This window comes from Telmatherina bonti (assembly GCF_933228915.1).
Source record: "Telmatherina bonti genome assembly, chromosome: 20".
Taxonomy (NCBI): Eukaryota; Metazoa; Chordata; class Actinopteri; order Atheriniformes; family Telmatherinidae; genus Telmatherina; species Telmatherina bonti.
Window position 1 is genome coordinate 4,331,657 of NC_136618.1, and position 27,547 is coordinate 4,359,203.

The 27,547-nt window shown below is 54.8% G+C and overlaps 1 protein-coding gene across 1 annotated transcript in view; it reads left to right on the forward strand.

Moving 5' to 3' along the window:
• anks6 (ankyrin repeat and sterile alpha motif domain containing 6) overlaps positions 1 to 27,547 on the forward strand; it is a gene marked incomplete at its 3' end in the record, with an annotated part of 85,762 nt that overhangs the window by 50,958 nt on the left and 7,257 nt on the right. Inside the window, exons 8-9 of the mRNA XM_079259579.1 lie at positions 27,054 to 27,205; positions 27,293 to 27,542. Coding sequence (XP_079115705.1) covers positions 27,054 to 27,205; positions 27,293 to 27,542 — 402 coding nt within the window. The remainder of the gene's footprint in view (positions 1 to 27,053; positions 27,206 to 27,292; positions 27,543 to 27,547) is intronic.

A 27,547-nucleotide genomic window follows, 5' to 3' on the forward strand; every position in this document is an offset into this window, starting at 1 on the left:
ATGGTCAGAGGTAACGTTGGCAGAAACGGTCAGAGGGAACGTTGGTGGAAAGGGTCAGAGGGAACGTTGGTGGAAAGGGTCAGAGGGAACGTTGGTGGAAACGGTCAGAGGGAACGTTGGCGGAAAGGGTCAGAGGGAACGTTGGTGGAAACGGTGAGAGGGAACGTTGGCGGAAACGGTCAGAGGGAACGTTGGCGGAAACGGTCAGAGGGAAAGTTGGCGGAAACGGTCAGAGGGAACGTTGGTGGAAACGGTCAGAGGGAACGTTGGTGGAAACGGTCAGAGGGAACGTTGGCGGAAACGGTCAGAGGGACCGTTGGCGGAAACGCTTTAAGGGAACGTTGGCGGAAACGGTCAGAGGGAACGTTGGCGGAAACGCTTTAAGGGAACGTTGGCGGAAACGGTCAGAGGGAACGTTGGTGGAAACGGTCAGAGGGAACGTTGGCGGAAACGGTCAGAGGGAACGTTGGTGGAAACGGTCAGAGGGAACATTGGCGGAAACGCTTTAAGGGAACGTTGGTGGAAACGGTCAGAGGGAACGTTGGTGGAAACGGTCAGAGGGAACGTTGGTGGAAAGGGTCAGAGGGAACGTTGGTGGAAACGGTCAGAGGGAACGTTGGCGGAAACTGTCAGAGGGAGCGTTGGTGGAAACGGTCAGAGGGAACGTTGGCGGAAACGGTCAGAGGGAAAGTTGGCGGAAACGGTCAGAGGGAACGTTGGCGGAAACGGTCAGAGGGAACGTTGGCGGAAACGGTCAGAGGGAACGTTGGCGGAAACGGTCAGAGGGAAAGTTGGCGGAAACGGTCAGAGGGAACGTTGGCGGAAACGGTCAGAGGGAACGTTGGCGGAAACGGTCAGAGGGAACGTTGGCGGAAACGGTCAGAGGGAACGTTGGTGGAAAGGGTCAGAGGGAACGTTGGTGGAAAGGGTCAGCGGTCAGAGGGAACGTTGGCGGAAACGGTCAGAGGGAACGTTGGTAGAAATGGTCAGAGGGAACGTTGGCAGAAACGGTCAGAGGGAACGTTGGTAGAAAGGGTCAGAGGGAACATTGGTGGAAAGGGTCAGCGGTCAGAGGGAACGTTGGCGGAAACGGTCAGAGGGAACGTTGGCGGAAACGGTCAGAGGGAACGTTAGCGGAAACGGTCAGAGGAAACGTTGGCGGAAACGGTCAGAGGGAACGTTGGCGGAAACGGTCAGAGGGAACGTTGGTAGAAATGGTCAGAGGTAACGTTGGTGGAAACGGTCAGAGGGAACGTTGGCAGAAACGGTCAGAGGGAACGTTGTCGGAAACGCTTTAAGGGAACGTTGTGGAAACGGTCAGAGGGAACGTTGGTGGAAACGGTCAGAGGGAACGTTGGTAGAAATGGTCAGAGGGAACGTTGGTAGAAATGGTCAGAGGTAACGTTGGCGGAAACGGTCAGAGGGAACGTTGGTGGAAACGGTCAGAGGGAACCTTGGTGGAAAGGGTCAGAGGGAACGTTGGTGGAAAGGGTCAGCGGTCAGAGGGAACGTTGGCGGAAACGGTCAGAGGGAACGTTGGCAGAAACGGTCAGAGGGAACGTTATCGGAAACGCTTTAAGGGAACGTTGGTGGAAATGGTCAGAGGGAACGTTGGTGGAAACGGTCAGAGGGAACGTTGGTAGAAATGGTCAGAGGGAACGTTGGTAGAAATGGTCAGAGGTAACGTTGGCAGAAACGGTCAGAGGGAACGTTGGTGGAAAGGGTCAGAGGGAACGTTGGTGGAAAGGGTCAGAGGGAACGTTGGTGGAAACGGTCAGAGGGAACGTTGGCGGAAAGGGTCAGAGGGAACGTTGGTGGAAACGGTGAGAGGGAACGTTGGCGGAAACGGTCAGAGGGAACGTTGGCGGAAACGGTCAGAGGGAAAGTTGGCGGAAACGGTCAGAGGGAACGTTGGTGGAAACGGTCAGAGGGAACGTTGGTGGAAACGGTCAGAGGGAACGTTGGCGGAAACGGTCAGAGGGACCGTTGGCGGAAACGCTTTAAGGGAACGTTGGCGGAAACGGTCAGAGGGAACGTTGGCGGAAACGCTTTAAGGGAACGTTGGCGGAAACGGTCAGAGGGAACGTTGGTGGAAACGGTCAGAGGGAACGTTGGCGGAAACGGTCAGAGGGAACGTTGGTGGAAACGGTCAGAGGGAACATTGGCGGAAACGCTTTAAGGGAACGTTGGTGGAAACGGTCAGAGGGAACGTTGGTGGAAACGGTCAGAGGGAACGTTGGTGGAAAGGGTCAGAGGGAACGTTGGTGGAAACGGTCAGAGGGAACGTTGGCGGAAACTGTCAGAGGGAGCGTTGGTGGAAACGGTCAGAGGGAACGTTGGCGGAAACGGTCAGAGGGAAAGTTGGCGGAAACGGTCAGAGGGAACGTTGGCGGAAACGGTCAGAGGGAACGTTGGCGGAAACGGTCAGAGGGAACGTTGGCGGAAACGGTCAGAGGGAAAGTTGGCGGAAACGGTCAGAGGGAACGTTGGCGGAAACGGTCAGAGGGAACGTTGGCGGAAACGGTCAGAGGGAACGTTGGCGGAAACGGTCAGAGGGAACGTTGGTGGAAAGGGTCAGAGGGAACGTTGGTGGAAAGGGTCAGCGGTCAGAGGGAACGTTGGCGGAAACGGTCAGAGGGAACGTTGGTAGAAATGGTCAGAGGGAACGTTGGCAGAAACGGTCAGAGGGAACGTTGGTAGAAAGGGTTAGAGGGAACATTGGTGGAAAGGGTCAGCGGTCAGAGGGAACGTTGGCGGAAACGGTCAGAGGGAACGTTGGCGGAAACGGTCAGAGGGAACGTTAGCGGAAACGGTCAGAGGAAACGTTGGCGGAAACGGTCAGAGGGAACGTTGGCGGAAACGGTCAGAGGGAACGTTGGCGGAAACGGTCAGAGGGAACGTTGGCGGAAACGGTCAGAGGGAACGTTGGCGGAAACGGTCAGAGGGAACGTTAGCGGAAACGGTCAGAGGAAACGTTGGCGGAAACGGTCAGAGGGAACGTTGGCGGAAACGGTCAGAGGGAACGTTGGTGGAAAGGGTCAGAGGGAACGTTGGTGGAAAGGGTCAGCGGTCAGAGGGAACATTGGCGGAAACGGTCAGAGGGAACGTTATCGGAAACGCTTTAAGGGAACGTTGGTGGAAACGGTCAGAGGGAACGTTGGTGGAAACGGTCAGAGGGAACGTTGGTGGAAACGGTCAGAGGGAACGTTGGTAGAAATGGTCAGAGGTAACGTTGGCAGAAACGGTCAGAGGGAACGTTGGCGGAAACGGTCAGAGGGAACGTTGGTGGAAACGGTCAGAGGGAACGTTGGTGGAAACGGTCAGAGGGAACGTTGGTAGAAATGGTCAGAGGTAACGTTGGCAGAAACGGTCAGAGGGAACGTTGGTAGAAATGGTCAGAGGGAACGTTTGTAGAAATGGTCAGAGGTAACGTTGGCAGAAACGGTCAGAGGGAACGTTGGCGGAAACGGTCAGAGGGAACGTTGGTGGAAACGGTCAGAGGGAACGTTCGTAGAAATGGTCAGAGGGAACGTTGACAAAAACGGTCAGAGGGAACGTTGGTGGAAACGCTTTAAGGGAACGTTGGCGGAAACGCTTTAAGGGAACGTTGGCGGAAACGGTCAGAGGGAACGTTGGCGGAAACGGTCAGAGGGAACGTTGGTGGAAACAGTCAGAGGGAACGTTCGTAGAAATGGTCAGAGGGAACGTTGGCAGAAACGGTCAGAGGGAACTTTGGTGGAAACGGTCAGAGGGAACTTTGGTGGAAACGGTCAGAGGGAACGTTGGCGGAAAGGGTCAGAGGGAACGTTGGTGGAAAGGGTCAGAGGGAACGTTGGTGGAAAGGGTCAGAGGGAACGTTGGTGGAAACAGTCAGAGGGAACGTTCGTAGAAATGGTCAGAGGGAACGTTGACAAAAACGGTCAGAGGGACGTTGGCGGAAACGGTCAGAGGGAACGTTGGTGGAAACGCTTTAAGGGAACGTTGGCGGAAACGGTCAGAGGGAACGTTGGCGGAAACGGTCAGAGGGAACGTTGGCGGAAATGGTCAGAGGGAACGTTGGTGGAAACGGTCAGAGGGAACGTTCGTAGAAATGGTCAGAGGGAACGTTGACAAAAACGGTCAGAGGGAACGTTGGCGGAAACGGTCAGAGGGAACGTTGGCGGAAACGGTCAGAGGGAACGTTGGTGGAAACGGTCAGAGGGAACGTTCGTAGAAATGGTCAGAGGGAACGTTGACAAAAACGGTCAGAGGGAACGTTGGCGGAAACGGTCAGAGGGAACGTTGGTGGAAACGGTCAGAGGGAACGTTGGTGGAAACGGTCAGAGGGAACGTTCGTAGGAATGGTCAGAGGGAACGTTGACAAAAACGGTCAGAGGGAACGTTGGCGGAAACGGTCAGAGGGAACGTTGGCGGAAACGGTCAGAGGGAACGTTCGTAGAAATGGTCAGAGGTAACGTTGGCAGAAACGGTCAGAGGGAACGTTGGCGGAAACGGTCAGAGGGAACGTTGGTGGAAACGGTCAGAGGGAACGTTGGTGGAAACGGTCAGAGGGAACATTGGCGGAAACGGTCAGAGGGAACGTTATCGGAAACGGTCAGAGGGAACGTTGGTAGAAATGGTCAGAGGGAACGTTTGTAGAAATGGTCAGAGGGAACGTTGGTGGAAACGGTCAGAGGGAACGTTGGTAGAAATGGTCAGAGGTAACGTTGGCAGAAACGGTCAGAGGGAACGTTGGCGGAAACGGTCAGAGGGAACGTTGGTGGAAACGGTCAGAGGGAACGTTGGTGGAAACGGTCAGAGGGAACGTTGGTAGAAACGCTTTAAGGGAACGTTGGCGGAAACGGTCAGAGGGAACGTTGGCGGAAACGCTTTAAGGGAACGTTGGCGGAAACGGTCAGAGGGAACGTTGGTGGAAACGGTCAGAGGGAACGTTGGCGGAAACGGTCAGAGGGAACGTTGGTGGAAACGGTCAGAGGGAACATTGGCGGAAACGCTTTAAGGGAACGTTGGTGGAAACGGTCAGAGGGAACGTTGGTGGAAACAGTCAGAGGGAACATTGGTGGAAACGGTCAGAGGGAACGTTGGTGGAAAGGGTCAGAGGGAACGTTGGTGGAAACGGTCAGAGGGAACGTTGGCGGAAACTGTCAGAGGGAGCGTTGGTGGAAACGGTCAGAGGGAACGTTGGCGGAAACGGTCAGAGGGAAAGTTGGCGGAAACGGTCAGAGGGAACGTTGGCGGAAACGGTCAGAGGGAACGTTGGCGGAAACGGTCAGAGGGAACGTTGGCGGAAACGGTCAGAGGGAAAGTTGGCGGAAACGGTCAGAGGGAACGTTGGCGGAAACGGTCAGAGGGAACGTTGGCGGAAACGGTCAGAGGGAACGTTGGCGGAAACGGTCAGAGGGAACGTTGGCGGAAACGGTCAGAGGGAACGTTGGTGGAAAGGGTCAGAGGGAACGTTGGTGGAAACGGTCAGAGGGAACGTTGGTAGAAATGGTCAGAGGGAACGTTGGCAGAAACGGTCAGAGGGAACGTTGGTAGAAAGGGTTAGAGGGAACATTGGTGGAAAGGGTCAGCGGTCAGAGGGAACGTTGGCGGAAACGGTCAGAGGGAACGTTGGCGGAAACGGTCAGAGGGAACGTTAGCGGAAACGGTCAGAGGAAACGTTGGCGGAAACGGTCAGAGGGAACGTTGGCGGAAACGGTCAGAGGGAACGTTGGTGGAAAGGGTCAGCGGTCAGAGGGAACATTGGCGGAAACGGTCAGAGGGAACGTTATCGGAAACGCTTTAAGGGAACGTTGGTGGAAACGGTCAGAGGGAACGTTGGTGGAAACGGTCAGAGGGAACGTTGGTGGAAACGGTCAGAGGGAACGTTGGCGGAAACGGTCAGAGGGAACGTTGGCGGAAACGGTCAGAGGGAACGTTGGCGGAAACGGTCAGAGGGAACGTTAGCGGAAACGGTCAGAGGAAACGTTGGCGGAAACGGTCAGAGGGAACGTTGGCGGAAACGGTCAGAGGGAACGTTGGTGGAAAGGGTCAGAGGGAACGTTGGTGGAAAGGGTCAGCGGTCAGAGGGAACATTGGCGGAAACGGTCAGAGGGAACGTTATCGGAAACGCTTTAAGGGAACGTTGGTGGAAACGGTCAGAGGGAACGTTGGTGGAAACGGTCAGAGGGAACGTTGGTGGAAACGGTCAGAGGGAACGTTGGTAGAAATGGTCAGAGGTAACGTTGGCAGAAACGGTCAGAGGGAACGTTGGCGGAAACGGTCAGAGGGAACGTTGGTGGAAACGGTCAGAGGGAACGTTGGTGGAAACGGTCAGAGGGAACGTTGGTAGAAATGGTCAGAGGTAACGTTGGCAGAAACGGTCAGAGGGAACGTTGGTAGAAATGGTCAGAGGGAACGTTTGTAGAAATGGTCAGAGGTAACGTTGGCAGAAACGGTCAGAGGGAACGTTGGCGGAAACGGTCAGAGGGAACGTTGGTGGAAACGGTCAGAGGGAACGTTCGTAGAAATGGTCAGAGGGAACGTTGACAAAAACGGTCAGAGGGAACGTTGGTGGAAACGCTTTAAGGGAACGTTGGCGGAAACGCTTTAAGGGAACGTTGGCGGAAACGGTCAGAGGGAACGTTGGCGGAAACGGTCAGAGGGAACGTTGGTGGAAACAGTCAGAGGGAACGTTCGTAGAAATGGTCAGAGGGAACGTTGGCAGAAACGGTCAGAGGGAACTTTGGTGGAAACGGTCAGAGGGAACTTTGGTGGAAACGGTCAGAGGGAACGTTGGCGGAAAGGGTCAGAGGGAACGTTGGTGGAAAGGGTCAGAGGGAACGTTGGTGGAAAGGGTCAGAGGGAACGTTGGTGGAAACAGTCAGAGGGAACGTTCGTAGAAATGGTCAGAGGGAACGTTGACAAAAACGGTCAGAGGGACGTTGGCGGAAACGGTCAGAGGGAACGTTGGTGGAAACGCTTTAAGGGAACGTTGGCGGAAACGGTCAGAGGGAACGTTGGCGGAAACGGTCAGAGGGAACGTTGGCGGAAATGGTCAGAGGGAACGTTGGTGGAAACGGTCAGAGGGAACGTTCGTAGAAATGGTCAGAGGGAACGTTGACAAAAACGGTCAGAGGGAACGTTGGCGGAAACGGTCAGAGGGAACGTTGGCGGAAACGGTCAGAGGGAACGTTGGTGGAAAGGGTCAGAGGGAACGTTGGTGGAAAGGGTCAGCGGTCAGAGGGAACGTTGGCGGAAACGGTCAGAGGGAACGTTGGTAGAAATGGTCAGAGGGAACGTTGGCAGAAACGGTCAGAGGGAACGTTGGTAGAAAGGGTTAGAGGGAACATTGGTGGAAAGGGTCAGCGGTCAGAGGGAACGTTGGCGGAAACGGTCAGAGGGAACGTTGGCGGAAACGGTCAGAGGGAACGTTAGCGGAAACGGTCAGAGGAAACGTTGGCGGAAACGGTCAGAGGGAACGTTGGCGGAAACGGTCAGAGGGAACGTTGGTGGAAAGGGTCAGCGGTCAGAGGGAACATTGGCGGAAACGGTCAGAGGGAACGTTATCGGAAACGCTTTAAGGGAACGTTGGTGGAAACGGTCAGAGGGAACGTTGGTGGAAACGGTCAGAGGGAACGTTGGCGGAAACGGTCAGAGGGAACGTTGGCGGAAACGGTCAGAGGGAACGTTGGCGGAAACGGTCAGAGGGAACGTTAGCGGAAACGGTCAGAGGAAACGTTGGCGGAAATGGTCAGAGGGAACGTTGGCGGAAACGGTCAGAGGGAACGTTGGTGGAAAGGGTCAGAGGGAACGTTGGTGGAAAGGGTCAGCGGTCAGAGGGAACATTGGCGGAAACGGTCAGAGGGAACGTTATCGGAAACGCTTTAAGGGAACGTTGGTGGAAACGGTCAGAGGGAACGTTGGTGGAAACGGTCAGAGGGAACGTTGGTGGAAACGGTCAGAGGGAACGTTGGTAGAAATGGTCAGAGGTAACGTTGGCAGAAACGGTCAGAGGGAACGTTGGCGGAAACGGTCAGAGGGAACGTTGGTGGAAACGGTCAGAGGGAACGTTGGTGGAAACGGTCAGAGGGAACGTTGGTAGAAATGGTCAGAGGTAACGTTGGCAGAAACGGTCAGAGGGAACGTTGGTAGAAATGGTCAGAGGGAACGTTTGTAGAAATGGTCAGAGGTAACGTTGGCAGAAACGGTCAGAGGGAACGTTGGCGGAAACGGTCAGAGGGAACGTTGGTGGAAACGGTCAGAGGGAACGTTCGTAGAAATGGTCAGAGGGAACGTTGACAAAAACGGTCAGAGGGAACGTTGGTGGAAACGCTTTAAGGGAACGTTGGCGGAAACGCTTTAAGGGAACGTTGGCGGAAACGGTCAGAGGGAACGTTGGCGGAAACGGTCAGAGGGAACGTTGGTGGAAACAGTCAGAGGGAACGTTCGTAGAAATGGTCAGAGGGAACGTTGGCAGAAACGGTCAGAGGGAACTTTGGTGGAAACGGTCAGAGGGAACTTTGGTGGAAACGGTCAGAGGGAACGTTGGCGGAAAGGGTCAGAGGGAACGTTGGTGGAAAGGGTCAGAGGGAACGTTGGTGGAAAGGGTCAGAGGGAACGTTGGTGGAAACAGTCAGAGGGAACGTTCGTAGAAATGGTCAGAGGGAACGTTGACAAAAACGGTCAGAGGGACGTTGGCGGAAACGGTCAGAGGGAACGTTGGTGGAAACGCTTTAAGGGAACGTTGGCGGAAACGGTCAGAGGGAACGTTGGCGGAAACGGTCAGAGGGAACGTTGGCGGAAATGGTCAGAGGGAACGTTGGTGGAAACGGTCAGAGGGAACGTTCGTAGAAATGGTCAGAGGGAACGTTGACAAAAACGGTCAGAGGGAACGTTGGCGGAAACGGTCAGAGGGAACGTTGGCGGAAACGGTCAGAGGGAACGTTGGTGGAAACGGTCAGAGGGAACGTTCGTAGAAATGGTCAGAGGGAACGTTGACAAAAACGGTCAGAGGGAACGTTGGCGGAAACGGTCAGAGGGAACGTTGGTGGAAACGGTCAGAGGGAACGTTGGTGGAAACGGTCAGAGGGAACGTTCGTAGGAATGGTCAGAGGGAACGTTGACAAAAACGGTCAGAGGGAACGTTGGCGGAAACGGTCAGAGGGAACGTTGGCGGAAACGGTCAGAGGGAACGTTCGTAGAAATGGTCAGAGGTAACGTTGGCAGAAACGGTCAGAGGGAACGTTGGCGGAAACGGTCAGAGGGAACGTTGGTGGAAACGGTCAGAGGGAACGTTGGTGGAAACGGTCAGAGGGAACATTGGCGGAAACGGTCAGAGGGAACGTTATCGGAAACGGTCAGAGGGAACGTTGGTAGAAATGGTCAGAGGGAACGTTTGTAGAAATGGTCAGAGGGAACGTTGGTGGAAACGGTCAGAGGGAACGTTGGTAGAAACGGTCAGAGGGAACGTTGGCGGAAACGGTCAGAGGGAACGTTGGTGGAAACGGTCAGAGGGAACGTTGGTGGAAACGGTCAGAGGGAACGTTGGTAGAAACGCTTTAAGGGAACGTTGGCGGAAACGGTCAGAGGGAACGTTGGCGGAAACGGTCAGAGGGAACGTTGGTGGAAACGGTCAGAGGGAACGTTGGTGGAAACGGTCAGAGGGAACGTTGGTGGAAACGGTCAGAGGGAACGTTGGTAGAAACGCTTTAAGGGAACGTTGGCGGAAACGGTCAGAGGGAACGTTGGCGGAAACGGTCAGAGGGAACGTTGGTGGAAACGCTTTAAGGGAACGTTGGCGGAAACGGTCAGAGGGAACGTTGGTAGAAACGCTTTAAGGGAACGTTGGCGGAAACGGTCAGAGGGAACGTTGGTGGAAACGGTCAGAGGGAACGTTGGTAGAAACGCTTTAAGGGAACGTTGGCAGAAACGGTCAGAGGGAACGTTGGCGGAAACGGTCAGAGGGAACGTTGGTGGAAACGGTCAGAGGGAACGTTGGTGGAAACGGTCAGAGGGAACGTTGGTAGAAACGCTTTAAGGGAACGTTGGCGGAAACGGTCAGAGGGAACGTTGGCGGAAACGCTTTAAGGGAACGTTGGCGGAAACGGTCAGAGGGAACGTTGGTGGAAACGGTCAGAGGGAACGTTGGCGGAAACGGTCAGAGGGAACGTTGGTGGAAACGGTCAGAGGGAACATTGGCGGAAACGCTTTAAGGGAACGTTGGTGGAAACGGTCAGAGGGAACGTTGGTGGAAACAGTCAGAGGGAACATTGGTGGAAACGGTCAGAGGGAACGTTGGTGGAAAGGGTCAGAGGGAACGTTGGTGGAAACGGTCAGAGGGAACGTTGGCGGAAACTGTCAGAGGGAGCGTTGGTGGAAACGGTCAGAGGGAACGTTGGCGGAAACGGTCAGAGGGAAAGTTGGCGGAAACGGTCAGAGGGAACGTTGGCGGAAACGGTCAGAGGGAACGTTGGCGGAAACGGTCAGAGGGAACGTTGGCGGAAACGGTCAGAGGGAAAGTTGGCGGAAACGGTCAGAGGGAACGTTGGCGGAAACGGTCAGAGGGAACGTTGGCGGAAACGGTCAGAGGGAACGTTGGCGGAAACGGTCAGAGGGAACGTTGGCGGAAACGGTCAGAGGGAACGTTGGCGGAAAGGGTCAGAGGGAACGTTGGTGGAAACGGTCAGAGGGAACGTTGGTAGAAATGGTCAGAGGGAACGTTGGCAGAAACGGTCAGAGGGAACGTTGGTAGAAAGGGTTAGAGGGAACATTGGTGGAAAGGGTCAGCGGTCAGAGGGAACGTTGGCGGAAACGGTCAGAGGGAACGTTGGCGGAAACGGTCAGAGGGAACGTTAGCGGAAACGGTCAGAGGAAACGTTGGCGGAAACGGTCAGAGGGAACGTTGGCGGAAACGGTCAGAGGGAACGTTGGTGGAAAGGGTCAGCGGTCAGAGGGAACATTGGCGGAAACGGTCAGAGGGAACGTTATCGGAAACGCTTTAAGGGAACGTTGGTGGAAACGGTCAGAGGGAACGTTGGTGGAAACGGTCAGAGGGAACGTTGGCGGAAACGGTCAGAGGGAACGTTGGCGGAAACGGTCAGAGGGAACGTTGGCGGAAACGGTCAGAGGGAACGTTAGCGGAAACGGTCAGAGGAAACGTTGGCGGAAACGGTCAGAGGGAACGTTGGCGGAAACGGTCAGAGGGAACGTTGGTGGAAAGGGTCAGAGGGAACGTTGGTGGAAAGGGTCAGCGGTCAGAGGGAACATTGGCGGAAACGGTCAGAGGGAACGTTATCGGAAACGCTTTAAGGGAACGTTGGTGGAAACGGTCAGAGGGAACGTTGGTGGAAACGGTCAGAGGGAACGTTGGTGGAAACGGTCAGAGGGAACGTTGGTAGAAATGGTCAGAGGTAACGTTGGCAGAAACGGTCAGAGGGAACGTTGGCGGAAACGGTCAGAGGGAACGTTGGTGGAAACGGTCAGAGGGAACGTTGGTGGAAACGGTCAGAGGGAACGTTGGTAGAAATGGTCAGAGGTAACGTTGGCAGAAACGGTCAGAGGGAACGTTGGTAGAAATGGTCAGAGGGAACGTTTGTAGAAATGGTCAGAGGTAACGTTGGCAGAAACGGTCAGAGGGAACGTTGGCGGAAACGGTCAGAGGGAACGTTGGTGGAAACGGTCAGAGGGAACGTTCGTAGAAATGGTCAGAGGGAACGTTGACAAAAACGGTCAGAGGGAACGTTGGTGGAAACGCTTTAAGGGAACGTTGGCGGAAACGCTTTAAGGGAACGTTGGCGGAAACGGTCAGAGGGAACGTTGGCGGAAACGGTCAGAGGGAACGTTGGTGGAAACAGTCAGAGGGAACGTTCGTAGAAATGGTCAGAGGGAACGTTGGCAGAAACGGTCAGAGGGAACTTTGGTGGAAACGGTCAGAGGGAACTTTGGTGGAAACGGTCAGAGGGAACGTTGGCGGAAAGGGTCAGAGGGAACGTTGGTGGAAAGGGTCAGAGGGAACGTTGGTGGAAAGGGTCAGAGGGAACGTTGGTGGAAACAGTCAGAGGGAACGTTCGTAGAAATGGTCAGAGGGAACGTTGACAAAAACGGTCAGAGGGACGTTGGCGGAAACGGTCAGAGGGAACGTTGGTGGAAACGCTTTAAGGGAACGTTGGCGGAAACGGTCAGAGGGAACGTTGGCGGAAACGGTCAGAGGGAACGTTGGCGGAAATGGTCAGAGGGAACGTTGGTGGAAACGGTCAGAGGGAACGTTCGTAGAAATGGTCAGAGGGAACGTTGACAAAAACGGTCAGAGGGAACGTTGGCGGAAACGGTCAGAGGGAACGTTGGCGGAAACGGTCAGAGGGAACGTTGGTGGAAACGGTCAGAGGGAACGTTCGTAGAAATGGTCAGAGGGAACGTTGACAAAAACGGTCAGAGGGAACGTTGGCGGAAACGGTCAGAGGGAACGTTGGTGGAAACGGTCAGAGGGAACGTTGGTGGAAACGGTCAGAGGGAACGTTCGTAGGAATGGTCAGAGGGAACGTTGACAAAAACGGTCAGAGGGAACGTTGGCGGAAACGGTCAGAGGGAACGTTGGCGGAAACGGTCAGAGGGAACGTTCGTAGAAATGGTCAGAGGTAACGTTGACAAAAACGGTCAGAGGGAACGTTGGCGGAAACGGTCAGAGGGAACGTTTGTGGAAACGCTTTAAGGGAACGTTGGCGGAAATGCTTTAAGGGAACGTTGGCGGAAACGGTCAGAGGGAACGTTGGTGGAAACGTTTTAAGGGAACGTTGGCGGAAACTGTCAGAGGGAACGTTGGTGGAAAGGGTCAGAGGGAACATTGGTGGAAACGGTCAGAGGGAACATTGGTGGAAAGGGTCAGAGGGAACGTTGGTGGAAACGGTCAGAGGGAACGTTGGTAGAAACGGTCAGAGGGAACGTTGGCGGAAACGCTTTAAGGGAACGTTGGTGGAAACGGTAAGAGGGAACGTTGGTGGAAACGGTCAGAGGGAACGTTGGCGGAAACGCTTTAAGGGAACGTTGGTGGAAACGGTCAGAGGGAACGTTGGTGGAAAGGGTCAGAGGGAACGTTGGTGGAAAGGGTTAGAGGGAACGTTGGTGAAAAGGGTCAGAGGGAACGTTGGTGAAAAGGGTCAGAGGGAACGTTGGTGGAAAGGGTCAGAAGGAACGTTGGCAGAAACGGTCAGAGGGAACTTTGGTGGAAACGGTCAGAGGGAACGTTGGTGGAAAGGGTCAGAGGCAACGTTGGTGGAAAGGGTCAGAGGGAACGTTGGTGGAAAGGGTCAGAGGGAACGTTGGTGGAAAGGGTCAGAGGGAACGTTGGTGGAAACGGTCAGAGGGAACGTTGGCGGAAAGGGTCAGAGGGAACGTTGGTGGAAACGGTGAGAGGGAACGTTGGCGGAAACGGTCAGAGGGAACGTTGGCGGAAACGGTCAGAGGGAAAGTTGGCGGAAACGGTCAGAGGGAACGTTGGTGGAAACGGTCAGAGGGAACGTTGGTGGAAACGGTCAGAGGGAACGTTGGCGGAAACGGTCAGAGGGAACGTTGGTGGAAACGGTCAGAGGGAACGTTGGCGGAAACGCTTTAAGGGAACGTTTGCGGAAACGGTCAGAGGGAACGTTGGCGGAAACGCTTTAAGGGAACGTTGGCGGAAACGGTCAGAGGGAACGTTGGTGGAAACGGTCAGAGGGAACGTTGGCGGAAACGGTCAGAGGGAACGTTGGTGGAAACGGTCAGAGGGAACATTGGCGGAAACGCTTTAAGGGAACGTTGGTGGAAACGGTCAGAGGGAACGTTGGTGGAAACAGTCAGAGGGAACATTGGTGGAAACGGTCAGAGGGAACGTTGGTGGAAAGGGTCAGAGGGAACGTTGGTGGAAACGGTCAGAGGGAACGTTGGCGGAAACTGTCAGAGGGAGCGTTGGCGGAAACGGTCAGAGGGAAAGTTGGCGGAAACGGTCAGAGGGAACGTTGGCGGAAACGGTCAGAGGGAACGTTGGCGGAAACGGTCAGAGGGAACGTTGGCGGAAACGGTCAGAGGGAACGTTGGTGGAAAGGGTCAGAGGGAACGTTGGTGGAAAGGGTCAGCGGTCAGAGGGAACGTTGGCGGAAACGGTCAGAGGGAACGTTGGTAGAAATGGTCAGAGGGAACGTTGGCAGAAACGGTCAGAGGGAACGTTGGTAGAAAGGGTTAGAGGGAACATTGGTGGAAAGGGTCAGCGGTCAGAGGGAACGTTGGCGGAAACGGTCAGAGGGAACGTTGGCGGAAACGGTCAGAGGGAACGTTAGCGGAAACGGTCAGAGGAAACGTTGGCGGAAACGGTCAGAGGGAACGTTGGCGGAAACGGTCAAAGGGAACGTTGGTGGAAAGGGTCAGCGGTCAGAGGGAACATTGGCGGAAACGGTCAGAGGGAACGTTATCGGAAACGCTTTAAGGGAACGTTGGTGGAAACGGTCAGAGGGAACGTTGGTGGAAACGGTCAGAGGGAACGTTGGCGGAAACGGTCAGAGGGAACGTTGGCGGAAACGGTCAGAGGGAACGTTGGCGGAAACGGTCAGAGGGAACGTTGGCGGAAAGGGTCAGAGGGAACGTTGGCGGAAACGGTCAGAGGGAACGTTAGCGGAAACGGTCAGAGGAAACGTTGGCGGAAACGGTCAGAGGGAACGTTGGCGGAAACAGTCAGAGGGAACGTTGGTGGAAAGGGTCAGCGGTCAGAGGGAACATTGGCGGAAACGGTCAGAGGGAACGTTATCGGAAACGCTTTAAGGGAACGTTGGTGGAAACGGTCAGAGGGAACGTTGGTGGAAACGGTCAGAGGGAACGTTGGTGGAGACGGTCAGAGGGAACGTTGGTAGAAATGGTCAGAGGGAACGTTTGTAGAAATGGTCAGAGGTAACGTTGGCAGAAACGGTCAGAGGGAACGTTGGCGGAAACGGTCAGAGGGAACGTTGGTGGAAACGGTCAGAGGGAACGTTCGTAGAAATGGTCAGAGGGAACGTTGACAAAAACGGTCAGAGGGAACGTTGGTGGAAACGCTTTAAGGGAACGTTGGCGGAAACGCTTTAAGGGAACGTTGGCGGAAACGGTCAGAGGGAACGTTGGCGGAAACGGTCAGAGGGAACGTTGGTGGAAACAGTCAGAGGGAACGTTCGTAGAAATGGTCAGAGGGAACGTTGGCAGAAACGGTCAGAGGGAACTTTGGTGGAAACGGTCAGAGGGAACTTTGGTGGAAACGGTCAGAGGGAACGTTGGCGGAAAGGGTCAGAGGGAACGTTGGTGGAAAGGGTCAGAGGGAACGTTGGTGGAAAGGGTCAGAGGGAACGTTGGTGGAAAGGGTCAGAGGGAACGTTGGTGGAAAGGGTCAGAGGGAACGTTGGTGGAAAGGGTCAGAGGGAACGTTGGTGGAAACAGTCAGAGGGAACGTTCGTAGAAATGGTCAGAGGGAACGTTGACAAAAACGGTCAGAGGGAACGTTGGCGGAAACGGTCAGAGGGAACGTTGGCGGAAACGGTCAGAGGGAACGTTGGCGGAAACGGTCAGAGGGAACGTTAGCGGAAACGGTCAGAGGAAACGTTGGCGGAAACGGTCAGAGGGAACGTTGGCGGAAACGGTCAGAGGGAACGTTAGCGGAAACGGTCAGAGGAAACGTTGGCGGAAATGGTCAGCGGTCAGAGGGAACATTGGCGGAAACGGTCAGAGGGAACGTTGGCGGAAACGGTCAGAGGGAACGTTAGCGGAAACGGTCAGAGGGAACGTTGGTGGAAAGGGTCAGCGGTCAGAGGGAACATTGGCGGAAACGGTCAGAGGGAACGTTATCGGAAACGCTTTAAGGGAACGTTGGTGGAAACGGTCAGAGGGAACGTTGGTGGAAACGGTCAGAGGGAACGTTGGCGGAAACGGTCAGAGGGAACGTTGGCGGAAACGGTCAGAGGGAACGTTGGCGGAAACGGTCAGAGGGAACGTTGGTGGAAAGGGTCAGAGGGAACGTTGGCGGAAACGGTCAGAGGGAACGTTAGCGGAAACGGTCAGAGGGAACGTTGGTGGAAACGGTCAGAGGGAACGTTGGTGGAAAGGGTCAGAGGGAACGTTGGCGGAAACGGTCAGAGGGAACGTTGGTGGAAAGGGTCAGAGGGAACGTTGGTGGAAAGGGTCAGCGGTCAGAGGGAACATTGGCGGAAACGGTCAGAGGGAACGTTATCGGAAACGCTTTAAGGGAACGTTGGTGGAAACGGTCAGAGGGAACGTTGGTGGAAACGGTCAGAGGGAACGTTGGTGGAAACGGTCAGAGGGAACGTTGGTAGAAATGGTCAGAGGGAACGTTTGTAGAAATGGTCAGAGGTAACGTTGGCAGAAACGGTCAGAGGGAACGTTGACAAAAACGGTCAGAGGTAACGTTGGTGGAAACGCTTTAAGGGAACGTTGGCGGAAACGCTTTAAGGGAACGTTGGCGGAAACGGTCAGAGGGAACGTTGGCGGAAACGGTCAGAGGGAACGTTGGTGGAAACAGTCAGAGGGAACGTTCGTAGAAATGGTCAGAGGGAACGTTGGCAGAAACGGTCAGAGGGAACTTTGGTGGAAACGGTCAGAGGGAACTTTGGTGGAAACGGTCAGAGGGAACGTTGGCGGAAAGGGTCAGAGGGAACGTTGGTGGAAAGGGTCAGAGGGAACGTTGGTGGAAAGGGTCAGAGGGAACGTTGGTGGAAACAGTCAGAGGGAACGTTCGTAGAAATGGTCAGAGGGAACGTTGACAAAAACGGTCAGAGGGACGTTGGCGGAAACGGTCAGAGGGAACGTTGGTGGAAACGCTTTAAGGGAACGTTGGCGGAAACGGTCAGAGGGAACGTTGGCGGAAACGGTCAGAGGGAACGTTGGCGGAAATGGTCAGAGGGAACGTTGGTGGAAACGGTCAGAGGGAACGTTCGTAGAAATGGTCAGAGGGAACGTTGACAAAAACGGTCAGAGGGAACGTTGGCGGAAACGGTCAGAGGGAACGTTGGCGGAAACGGTCAGAGGGAACGTTGGTGGAAACGGTCAGAGGGAACGTTCGTAGAAATGGTCAGAGGGAACGTTGACAAAAACGGTCAGAGGGAACGTTGGCGGAAACGGTCAGAGGGAACGTTGGTGGAAACGGTCAGAGGGAACGTTCGTAGGAATGGTCAGAGGGAACGTTGACAAAAACGGTCAGAGGGAACGTTGGCGGAAACGGTCAGAGGGAACGTTGGCGGAAACGGTCAGAGGGAACGTTGGTGGAAACAGTCAGAGGGAACGTTCGTAGAAATGGTCAGAGGTAACGTTGACAAAAACGGTCAGAGGGAACGTTGGCGGAAACGGTCAGAGGGAACGTTTGTGGAAACGCTTTAAGGGAACGTTGGCGGAAACGCTTTAAGGGAACGTTGGCGGAAACGGTCAGAGGGAACGTTGGTGGAAAGGGTCAGAGGGAACGTTGGCGGAAACTGTCAGAGGGAACGTTGGTGGAAAGGGTCAGAGGGAACATTGGTGGAAACGGTCAGAGGGAACATTGGTGGAAACGGTCAGAGGGAACGTTGGTGGAAAGGGTCAGAGGGAACGTTGGTAGAAACGGTCAGAGGGAACGTTGGCGGAAACGCTTTAAGGGAACGTTGGTGGAAACGGTAAGAGGGAACGTTGGTGGAAACGGTCAGAGGGAACGTTGGCGGAAACGCTTTAAGGGAACGTTGGTGGAAACGGTCAGAGGGAACGTTGGTGGAAAGGGTCAGAGGGAACGTTGGTGGAAAGGGTCAGAGGGAACGTTGGTGAAAAGGGTCAGAGGGAACGTTGGTGAAAAGGGTCAGAGGGAACGTTGGTGGAAAGGGTCAGAGGGAACGTTGGCGGAAACGGTCAGAGGGAACGTTTGTGGAAACGCTTTAAGGGAACGTTGGCGGAAACGCTTTAAGGGAACGTTGGCGGAAACGGTCAGAGGGAACGTTGGTGGAAACGTTTTAAGGGAACGTTGGCGGAAACTGTCAGAGGGAACGTTGGTGGAAAGGGTCAGAGGGAACATTGGTGGAAACGGTCAGAGGGAACATTGGTGGAAACGGTCAGAGGGAACGTTGGTGGAAAGGGTCAGAGGGAACGTTGGTAGAAACGGTCAGAGGGAACGTTGGCGGAAACGCTTTAAGGGAACGTTGGTGGAAACGGTAAGAGGGAACGTTGGTGGAAACGGTCAGAGGGAACGTTGGCGGAAACGCTTTAAGGGAACGTTGGTGGAAACGGTCAGAGGGAACGTTGGTGGAAAGGGTCAGAGGGAACGTTGGTGGAAAGGGTCAGAGGGAACGTTGGTGGAAACGGTCAGAGGGAACGTTGGTGGAAAGGGTCAGAGGGAACGTTGGTGGAGACGTTCAGAGGGAACGTTGGTGGAAAGGGTCAGAGGGAACGTTGGTGGAAACGGTCAGAGGGAACATTGGCGGAAACGGTCAGAGGGAACGTTGGTGGAAACGTATTAAGGGAACGTTGGCGGAAACGGTCAGAGGGAACGTTGTCGGAAACAGTGAGAGGGAACGTTGGTGGAAACGGTCAGAGGGAACGTTGGTGGAAACGGTCAGAGGGAACGTTGGTGGAAACGGTCAGAGGGAACGTTGGTGGAAACGGTCAGAGGGAACGTTGGTGGAAAGGGTCAGAGGGAACGTTGGTGGAAAGGGTCAGAGGGAACGTTGGTGGAAAGGGTCAGAGGGAACGTTGGCGGAAAGGGTCAGAGGGAACGTTGGCGGAAAGTGTCAGAGGGAATGTTGGTGGAAACGGTCAGAGGGAACGTTGGTGGAAAGGGTCAGAGGGAACGTTGGTGGAAAGGGTCAGAGGGAACGTTGGCGGAAAGGTTCAGAGGGAATGTTGGTGGAAACGGTCAGAGGGAACGTTGGCAGAAACGTTCAGAGGGAACGTTGGTGGAAACGGTCAGCGGTCAGAGGGAACGTTGGCGGAAACGGTCAGAGGGAACGTTGGTGGAAACGCTTTAAGGGAACGTTGGTGGAAACGGTCAGAGGGAACGTTGGTGGAAACGGTCAGAGGGAACGTTGGTGGAAACAGTCAGAGGGAACATTGGTGAAAACGGTCAGAGGGAACGTTGGTGGAAACGGTCAGAGGGAACATTGGTGGAAACGGTCAGAGGGAACGTTGGCGGAAAGTGTCAGAGGGAATGTTGGTGGAAACGGTCAGAGGGAACGTTGGTGGAAAGGGTCAGAGGGAACGTTGGTGGAAAGGGTCAGAGGGAACGTTGGCGGAAAGGGTCAGAGGGAATGTTGGTGGAAACGGTCAGAGGGAACGTTGGCAGAAACGTTCAGAGGGAACGTTGGTGGAAACGGTCAGCGGTCAGAGGGAACGTTGGCGGAAACGGTCAGAGGGAACGTTGGTGGAAACGCTTTAAGGGAACGTTGGTGGAAACGGTCAGAGGGAACGTTGGTGGAAACGGTCAGAGGGAACGTTGGTGGAAACAGTCAGAGGGAACATTGGTGAAAACGGTCAGAGGGAACGTTGGTGGAAACGGTCAGAGGGAACATTTGGTGGAAACGGTCAGAGGGAACGTTGGTGGAAAGGGTCAGAGGGAACGTTGGTAGAAACGGTCAGAGGGAACGTTGGCGGAAACGCTTTAAGGGAACGTTGGTGGAAACGGTAAGAGGGAACGTTGGTGGAAACGGTCAGAGGGAACGTTGGCGGAAACGCTTTAAGGGAACGTTGGTGGAAACGGTCAGAGGGAACGTTGGTGGAAAGGGTCAGAGGGAACGTTGGTGGAAAGGGTCAGAGGGAACGTTGGTGGAAAGGGTCAGAGGGAACGTTGGTGGAAACGGTCAGAGGGAACGTTGGCGGAAAGGGTCAGAGGGAACGTTGGTGGAAACGGTGAGAGGGAACGTTGGCGGAAACGGTCAGAGGGAACGTTGGCGGAAACGGTCAGAGGGAAAGTTGGCGGAAACGGTCAGAGGGAACGTTGGTGGAAACGGTCAGAGGGAACGTTGGTGGAAACGGTCAGAGGGAACGTTGGCGGAAACGGTCAGAGGGAACGTTGGTGGAAACGGTCAGAGGGAACGTTGGCGGAAACGCTTTAAGGGAACGTTGGCGGAAACGGTCAGAGGGAACGTTGGCGGAAACGCTTTAAGGGAACGTTGGCGGAAACGGTCAGAGGGAACGTTGGTGGAAACGGTCAGAGGGAACGTTGGCGGAAACGGTCAGAGGGAACGTTGGTGGAAACGGTCAGAGGGAACATTGGCGGAAACGCTTTAAGGGAACGTTGGTGGAAACGGTCAGAGGGAACGTTGGTGGAAACAGTCAGAGGGAACATTGGTGGAAACGGTCAGAGGGAACGTTGGTGGAAAGGGTCAGAGGGAACGTTGGTGGAAACGGTCAGAGGGAACGTTGGCGGAAACTGTCAGAGGGAGCGTTGGCGGAAACGGTCAGAGGGAAAGTTGGCGGAAACGGTCAGAGGGAACGTTGGCGGAAACGGTCAGAGGGAACGTTGGCGGAAACGGTCAGAGGGAACGTTGGCGGAAACGGTCAGAGGGAACGTTGGTGGAAAGGGTCAGAGGGAACGTTGGTGGAAACGGTCAGCGGTCAGAGGGAACGTTGGCGGAAACGGTCAGAGGGAACGTTGGTAGAAATGGTCAGAGGGAACGTTGGCAGAAACGGTCAGAGGGAACGTTGGTAGAAAGGGTTAGAGGGAACATTGGTGGAAAGGGTCAGCGGTCAGAGGGAACGTTGGCGGAAACGGTCAGAGGGAACGTTGGCGGAAACGGTCAGAGGGAACGTTAGCGGAAACGGTCAGAGGAAACGTTGGCGGAAACGGTCAGAGGGAACGTTGGCGGAAACGGTCAGAGGGAACGTTGGTGGAAAGGGTCAGCGGTCAGAGGGAACATTGGCGGAAACGGTCAGAGGGAACGTTATCGGAAACGCTTTAAGGGAACGTTGGTGGAAACGGTCAGAGGGAACGTTGGTGGAAACGGTCAGAGGGAACGTTGGCGGAAACGGTCAGAGGGAACGTTGGCGGAAACGGTCAGAGGGAACGTTGGCGGAAACGGTCAGAGGGAACGTTGGTGGAAAGGGTCAGAGGGAACGTTGGCGGAAACGGTCACAGGGAACGTTAGCGGAAACGGTCAGAGGAAACGTTGGCGGAAACGGTCAGAGGGAACGTTGGCGGAAACGGTCAGAGGGAACGTTGGTGGAAAGGGTCAGAGGGAACGTTGGTGGAAAGGGTCAGCGGTCAGAGGGAACATTGGCGGAAACGGTCAGAGGGAACGTTATCGGAAACGCTTTAAGGGAACGTTGGTGGAAACGGTCAGAGGGAACGTTGGTGGAAACGGTCAGAGGGAACGTTGGTGGAAACGGTCAGAGGGAACGTTGGTAGAAATGGTCAGAGGGAACGTTTGTAGAAATGGTCAGAGGTAACGTTGGCAGAAACGGTCAGAGGGAACGTTGGCGGAAACGGTCAGAGGGAACGTTGGTGGAAACGGTCAGAGGGAACGTTCGTAGAAATGGTCAGAGGGAACGTTGACAAAAACGGTCAGAGGGAACGTTGGTGGAAACGCTTTAAGGGAACGTTGGCGGAAACGCTTTAAGGGAACGTTGGCGGAAACGGTCAGAGGGAACGTTGGCGGAAACGGTCAGAGGGAACGTTGGTGGAAACAGTCAGAGGGAACGTTCGTAGAAATGGTCAGAGGGAACGTTGGCAGAAACGGTCAGAGGGAACTTTGGTGGAAACGGTCAGAGGGAACTTTGGTGGAAACGGTCAGAGGGAACGTTGGCGGAAAGGGTCAGAGGGAACGTTGGTGGAAAGGGTCAGAGGGAACGTTGGTGGAAAGGGTCAGAGGGAACGTTGGTGGAAACAGTCAGAGGGAACGTTCGTAGAAATGGTCAGAGGGAACGTTGACAAAAACGGTCAGAGGGACGTTGGCGGAAACGGTCAGAGGGAACGTTGGTGGAAACGCTTTAAGGGAACGTTGGCGGAAACGGTCAGAGGGAACGTTGGCGGAAACGGTCAGAGGGAACGTTGGCGGAAATGGTCAGAGGGAACGTTGGTGGAAACGGTCAGAGGGAACGTTCGTAGAAATGGTCAGAGGGAACGTTGACAAAAACGGTCAGAGGGAACGTTGGCGGAAACGGTCAGAGGGAACGTTGGTAGAAATGGTCAGAGGGAACGTTGGCAGAAACGGTCAGAGGGAACGTTGGTAGAAAGGGTTAGAGGGAACATTGGTGGAAAGGGTCAGCGGTCAGAGGGAACGTTGGCGGAAACGGTCAGAGGGAACGTTGGCGGAAACGGTCAGAGGGAACGTTAGCGGAAACGGTCAGAGGAAACGTTGGCGGAAACGGTCAGAGGGAACGTTGGCGGAAACGGTCAGAGGGAACGTTGGTGGAAAGGGTCAGCGGTCAGAGGGAACATTGGCGGAAACGGTCAGAGGGAACGTTATCGGAAACGCTTTAAGGGAACGTTGGTGGAAACGGTCAGAGGGAACGTTGGTGGAAACGGTCAGAGGGAACGTTGGCGGAAACGGTCAGAGGGAACGTTGGCGGAAACGGTCAGAGGGAACGTTGGCGGAAACGGTCAGAGGGAACGTTGGTGGAAAGGGTCAGAGGGAACGTTGGCGGAAACGGTCACAGGGAACGTTAGCGGAAACGGTCAGAGGAAACGTTGGCGGAAACGGTCAGAGGGAACGTTGGCGGAAACGGTCAGAGGGAACGTTGGTGGAAAGGGTCAGAGGGAACGTTGGTGGAAAGGGTCAGCGGTCAGAGGGAACATTGGCGGAAACGGTCAGAGGGAACGTTATCGGAAACGCTTTAAGGGAACGTTGGTGGAAACGGTCAGAGGGAACGTTGGTGGAAACGGTCAGAGGGAACGTTGGTGGAAACGGTCAGAGGGAACGTTGGTAGAAATGGTCAGAGGGAACGTTTGTAGAAATGGTCAGAGGTAACGTTGGCAGAAACGGTCAGAGGGAACGTTGGCGGAAACGGTCAGAGGGAACGTTGGTGGAAACGGTCAGAGGGAACGTTCGTAGAAATGGTCAGAGGGAACGTTGACAAAAACGGTCAGAGGGAACGTTGGTGGAAACGCTTTAAGGGAACGTTGGCGGAAACGCTTTAAGGGAACGTTGGCGGAAACGGTCAGAGGGAACGTTGGCGGAAACGGTCAGAGGGAACGTTGGTGGAAACAGTCAGAGGGAACGTTCGTAGAAATGGTCAGAGGGAACGTTGGCAGAAACGGTCAGAGGGAACTTTGGTGGAAACGGTCAGAGGGAACTTTGGTGGAAACGGTCAGAGGGAACGTTGGCGGAAAGGGTCAGAGGGAACGTTGGTGGAAAGGGTCAGAGGGAACGTTGGTGGAAAGGGTCAGAGGGAACGTTGGTGGAAACAGTCAGAGGGAACGTTCGTAGAAATGGTCAGAGGGAACGTTGACAAAAACGGTCAGAGGGACGTTGGCGGAAACGGTCAGAGGGAACGTTGGTGGAAACGCTTTAAGGGAACGTTGGCGGAAACGGTCAGAGGGAACGTTGGCGGAAACGGTCAGAGGGAACGTTGGCGGAAATGGTCAGAGGGAACGTTGGTGGAAACGGTCAGAGGGAACGTTCGTAGAAATGGTCAGAGGGAACGTTGACAAAAACGGTCAGAGGGAACGTTGGCGGAAACGGTCAGAGGGAACGTTGGCGGAAACGGTCAGAGGGAACGTTGGTGGAAACGGTCAGAGGGAACGTTCGTAGAAATGGTCAGAGGGAACGTTTACAAAAACGGTCAGAGGGAACGTTGGCGGAAACGGTGAGAGGGAACGTTGGTGGAAACGGTCAGATGGAACGTTGGTGGAAACGGTCAGAGGGAACGTTCGTAGGAATGGTCAGAGGGAACGTTGACAAAAACGGTCAGAGGGAACGTTGGCGGAAACGGTCAGAGGGAACGTTGGCGGAAAGGGTCAGAGGGAACGTTGGTGGAAACAGTCAGAGGGAACGTTCGTAGAAATGGTCAGAGGTAACGTTGACAAAAACGGTCAGAGGGAACGTTGGCGGAAACGGTCAGAGGGAACGTTTGTGGAAACGCTTTAAGGGAACGTTGGCGGAAACGCTTTAAGGGAACGTTGGCGGAAACGGTCAGAGGGAACGTTGGTGGAAACGTTTTAAGGGAACGTTGGCGGAAACTGTCAGAGGGAACGTTGGTGGAAAGGGTCAGAGGGAACATTGGTGGAAACGGTCAGAGGGAACATTGGTGGAAACGGTCAGAGGGAACGTTGGTGGAAACGCTTTAAGGGAACGTTGGTGGAAACGGTAAGAGGGAACGTTGGCGGAAACGCTTTAAGGGAACGTTGGTGGAAACGGTAAGAGGGAACGTTGGTGGAAACGGTCAGAGGGAACGTTGGCGGAAACGCTTTAAGGGAACGTTGGTGGAAACGGTAAGAGGGAACGTTGGTGGAAACGGTCAGAGGGAACGTTGGCGGAAACGCTTTAAGGGAACGTTGGTGGAAACGGTCAGAGGGAACGTTGGTGGAAAGGGTCAGAGGGAACGTTGGTGGAAAGGGTTAGAGGGAACGTTGGTGAAAAGGGTCAGAGGGAACGTTGGTGGAAAGGGTCAGAGGGAACCTTGGTAGAAACGGTCAGAGGGAACGTTGGCGGAAACGCTTTAAGGGAACGTTGGTGGAAACGGTAAGAGGGAACGTTGGTGGAAACGGTCAGAGGGAACGTTGGTGGAAACGCTTTAAGGGAACGTTGGTGGAAACGGTCAGAGGGAACGTTGGTGGAAAGGGTCAGAGTGAACGTTGGTGGAAAGGGTTAGAGGGAACGTTGGTGAAAAGGGTCAGAGGGAACGTTGGTGAAAAGGGTCAGAGGGAACGTTGGTGGAAAGGGTCAGAGGGAACGTTGGTGGAAAGGGTCAGAGGGAACGTTGGTGGAAACGGTCAGAGGGAACGTTGGTGGAAAGGGTCAGAGGGAACGTTGGTGGAAACGTTCAGAGGGAACGTTGGTGGAAAGGGTCAGAGGGAACGTTGGTGGAAACGGTCACAGGGAACATTGGCGGAAACGGTCAGAGGGAACGTTGGTGGAAACGTATTAAGGGAACGTTGGCGGAAACGGTCAGAGGGAACGTTGGCGGACACAGTGAGAGGGAACGTTGGTGGAAACGGTCAGAGGGAACGTTGGTGGAAACGGTCAGAGGGAACGTTGGTGGAAACGGTCAGAGGGAACGTTGGTGGAAAGGGTCAGAGGGAACGTTGGTGGACACAGTGAGAGGGAACGTTGGTGGAAACGGTCAGAGGGAACGTTGGTGGAAACGGTCAGAGGGAACGTTGGTGGAAAGGGTCAGAGGGAACGTTGGCGGAAAGGGTCAGAGGGAACGTTGGCGGAAACGGTCAGAGGGAACGTTGGCGGAAATGGTCAGAGGGAATGTTGGTGGAAACGGTCAGAGGGAACGTTGGTGGAAAGGGTCAGAGGGAACGTTGGTGGAAAGGGTCAGAGGGAACGTTGGCGGAAAGGGTCAGAGGGAATGTTGGTGGAAACGGTCAGAGGGAACGTTGGCGGAAACGGTCAGAGGGAACGTTGGTGGAAACGCTTTAAGGGAACGTTGGTGGAAACGGTCAGAGGGAACGTTGGTGGAAACGGTCAGAGGGAACGTTGGTGGAAACAGTCAGAGGGAACATTGGTGAAAACGGTCAGAGGGAACGTTGGTGGAAACGGTCAGAGGGAACGTTGGCGGAAACGGTCAGAGGGAACGTTGGCGGAAACGGTCAGAGGGAACGTTGGTAGAAACGCTTTAAGGGAACGTTGGTGGAAACGGTCAGAGGGAACGTTGGTGGAAACGCTTTAAGGGAACGTTGGTGGAAACGGTCAGAGGGAACGTTGGTGGAAACAGTCAGAGGGAACATTGGTGAAAACGGTCAGAGGGAACGTTGGTGGAAACGGTCAGAGGGAACGTTGGCGGAAACGGTCAGAGGGAACGTTGGCGGAAACGGTCAGAGGGAACGTTGGTAGAAACGCTTTAAGGGAACGTTGGTGGAAACGGTCAGAGGGAACGTTGGTGGAAACGCTTTAAGGGAACGTTGGTGGAAACGGTCAGAGGGAACGTTGGTGGAAACGGTCAGAGGGAATGTTGGCGGAAACGGTCAGAGGGAACGTTGGCGGAAACGCTTTAAGGGAACGTTGGTGGAAACGGTCAGAGGGAACGTTGCTGGAAACGCTTTAAGGGAACGTTGGTGGAAACGGTCAGAGGGAACGTTGCTGGAAACGCTTTAAGGGAACGTTGCTGGAAACGGTCAGAGGGAACGTTGGCGGAAACGGTCAGAGGGAACGTTGGTGGAAACGCTTTAAGGGAACGTTGGTGGAAATGATCAGAGGGAACGTTGGTGGAAATGGTCAGAGGGAACGTTGCTGGAAACGGTCAGAGGGAACGTTGGCGGAAACGGTCAGAGGAACGTTGGTGGAAAGGGTCAGAGGGAACGTTGGAGGAAATGGTCAGAGGGAACGTTGGTGGAAACGCTTTAAGGGAACGTTGGTTGAAACGGTCAGAGGGAACGTTGGTGGAAACGGTCAGAGGGAACGTTGGCGGAAACGCTTTAAGGGAACGTTGGTGGAAATGGTCAGAGGGAACGTTGGCGGAAATGGTCAGAGGGAACGTTGCTGGAAACGGTCAGAGGGAACGTTGGTGGAAACGGTCAGAGGGAACGTTGATGGAAAGGGTCAGAGGGAACGTTGGTGGAAACGGTCAGAGGGAACGTTGGTGGAAACGGTCAGAGGGAACGTTGGTGGAAACGGTCAGAGGGAACGTTGCTGGAAACGGTCAGAGGGAACGTTGGTGGAAACGGTCAGAGGGAACGTTGATGGAAAGGGTCAGAGGGAACGTTGGTGGAAACGGTCAGAGGGAACGTTGATGGAAAGGGTCACAGGGAACGTTGGTGGAAACGGTCAGAGGGAACGTTGATGGAAAGGGTCACAGGGAACGTTGGTGGAAACGGTCAGAGGGAACGTTGGCGGAAACGGTCAGAGGGAACGTTGGCGGAAATGGTCAGATGGAACGTTGGTGGAAACGCTTTAAGGGAACGTAGATGACATGATCTTAATTCCTGATGTTTGGAATAATGTTTCCAGACACGGAGCTGGTCCGGCTGCTGGCCTCAGTGTGTATGCAGGTGGACAGAGACAAGCTGAAGCATCGTGTCAGATCCTCCAGCCGTCGATCTAAAAGCCAGGCGTCACTCAGCATTCTCCCTGTCCCACCCGAGGACAAAGGAGGATTGAAGGTAATTCCTCTCATAGTTTTGGGATTTTGTTCCCAGAATAAATTGAAACAAACCTGTCGTGGTGATGACGTGTAAACCTTCTTACAGTCCTGGTGGAGCAGGATGTCAAACCGTTTCCGTCGGCTGAAGCTAACGCACACCCTGAGGCACGGCCTTTTAGCCAATCCCCTCTCTCCATTTCCCCATGATGCCGAAGCTTCGCTGGACGCCACAATGAGGGTTGACGCAAAGACCACCATGGCGTCCAAAGGAGCAACGCCACCACCGTTTGTGCCGGGCACCAAAGATACCAGCACTGCCTGGACCACTAGAACCAAGGATGGGCCGAAACTTACTGGTGAT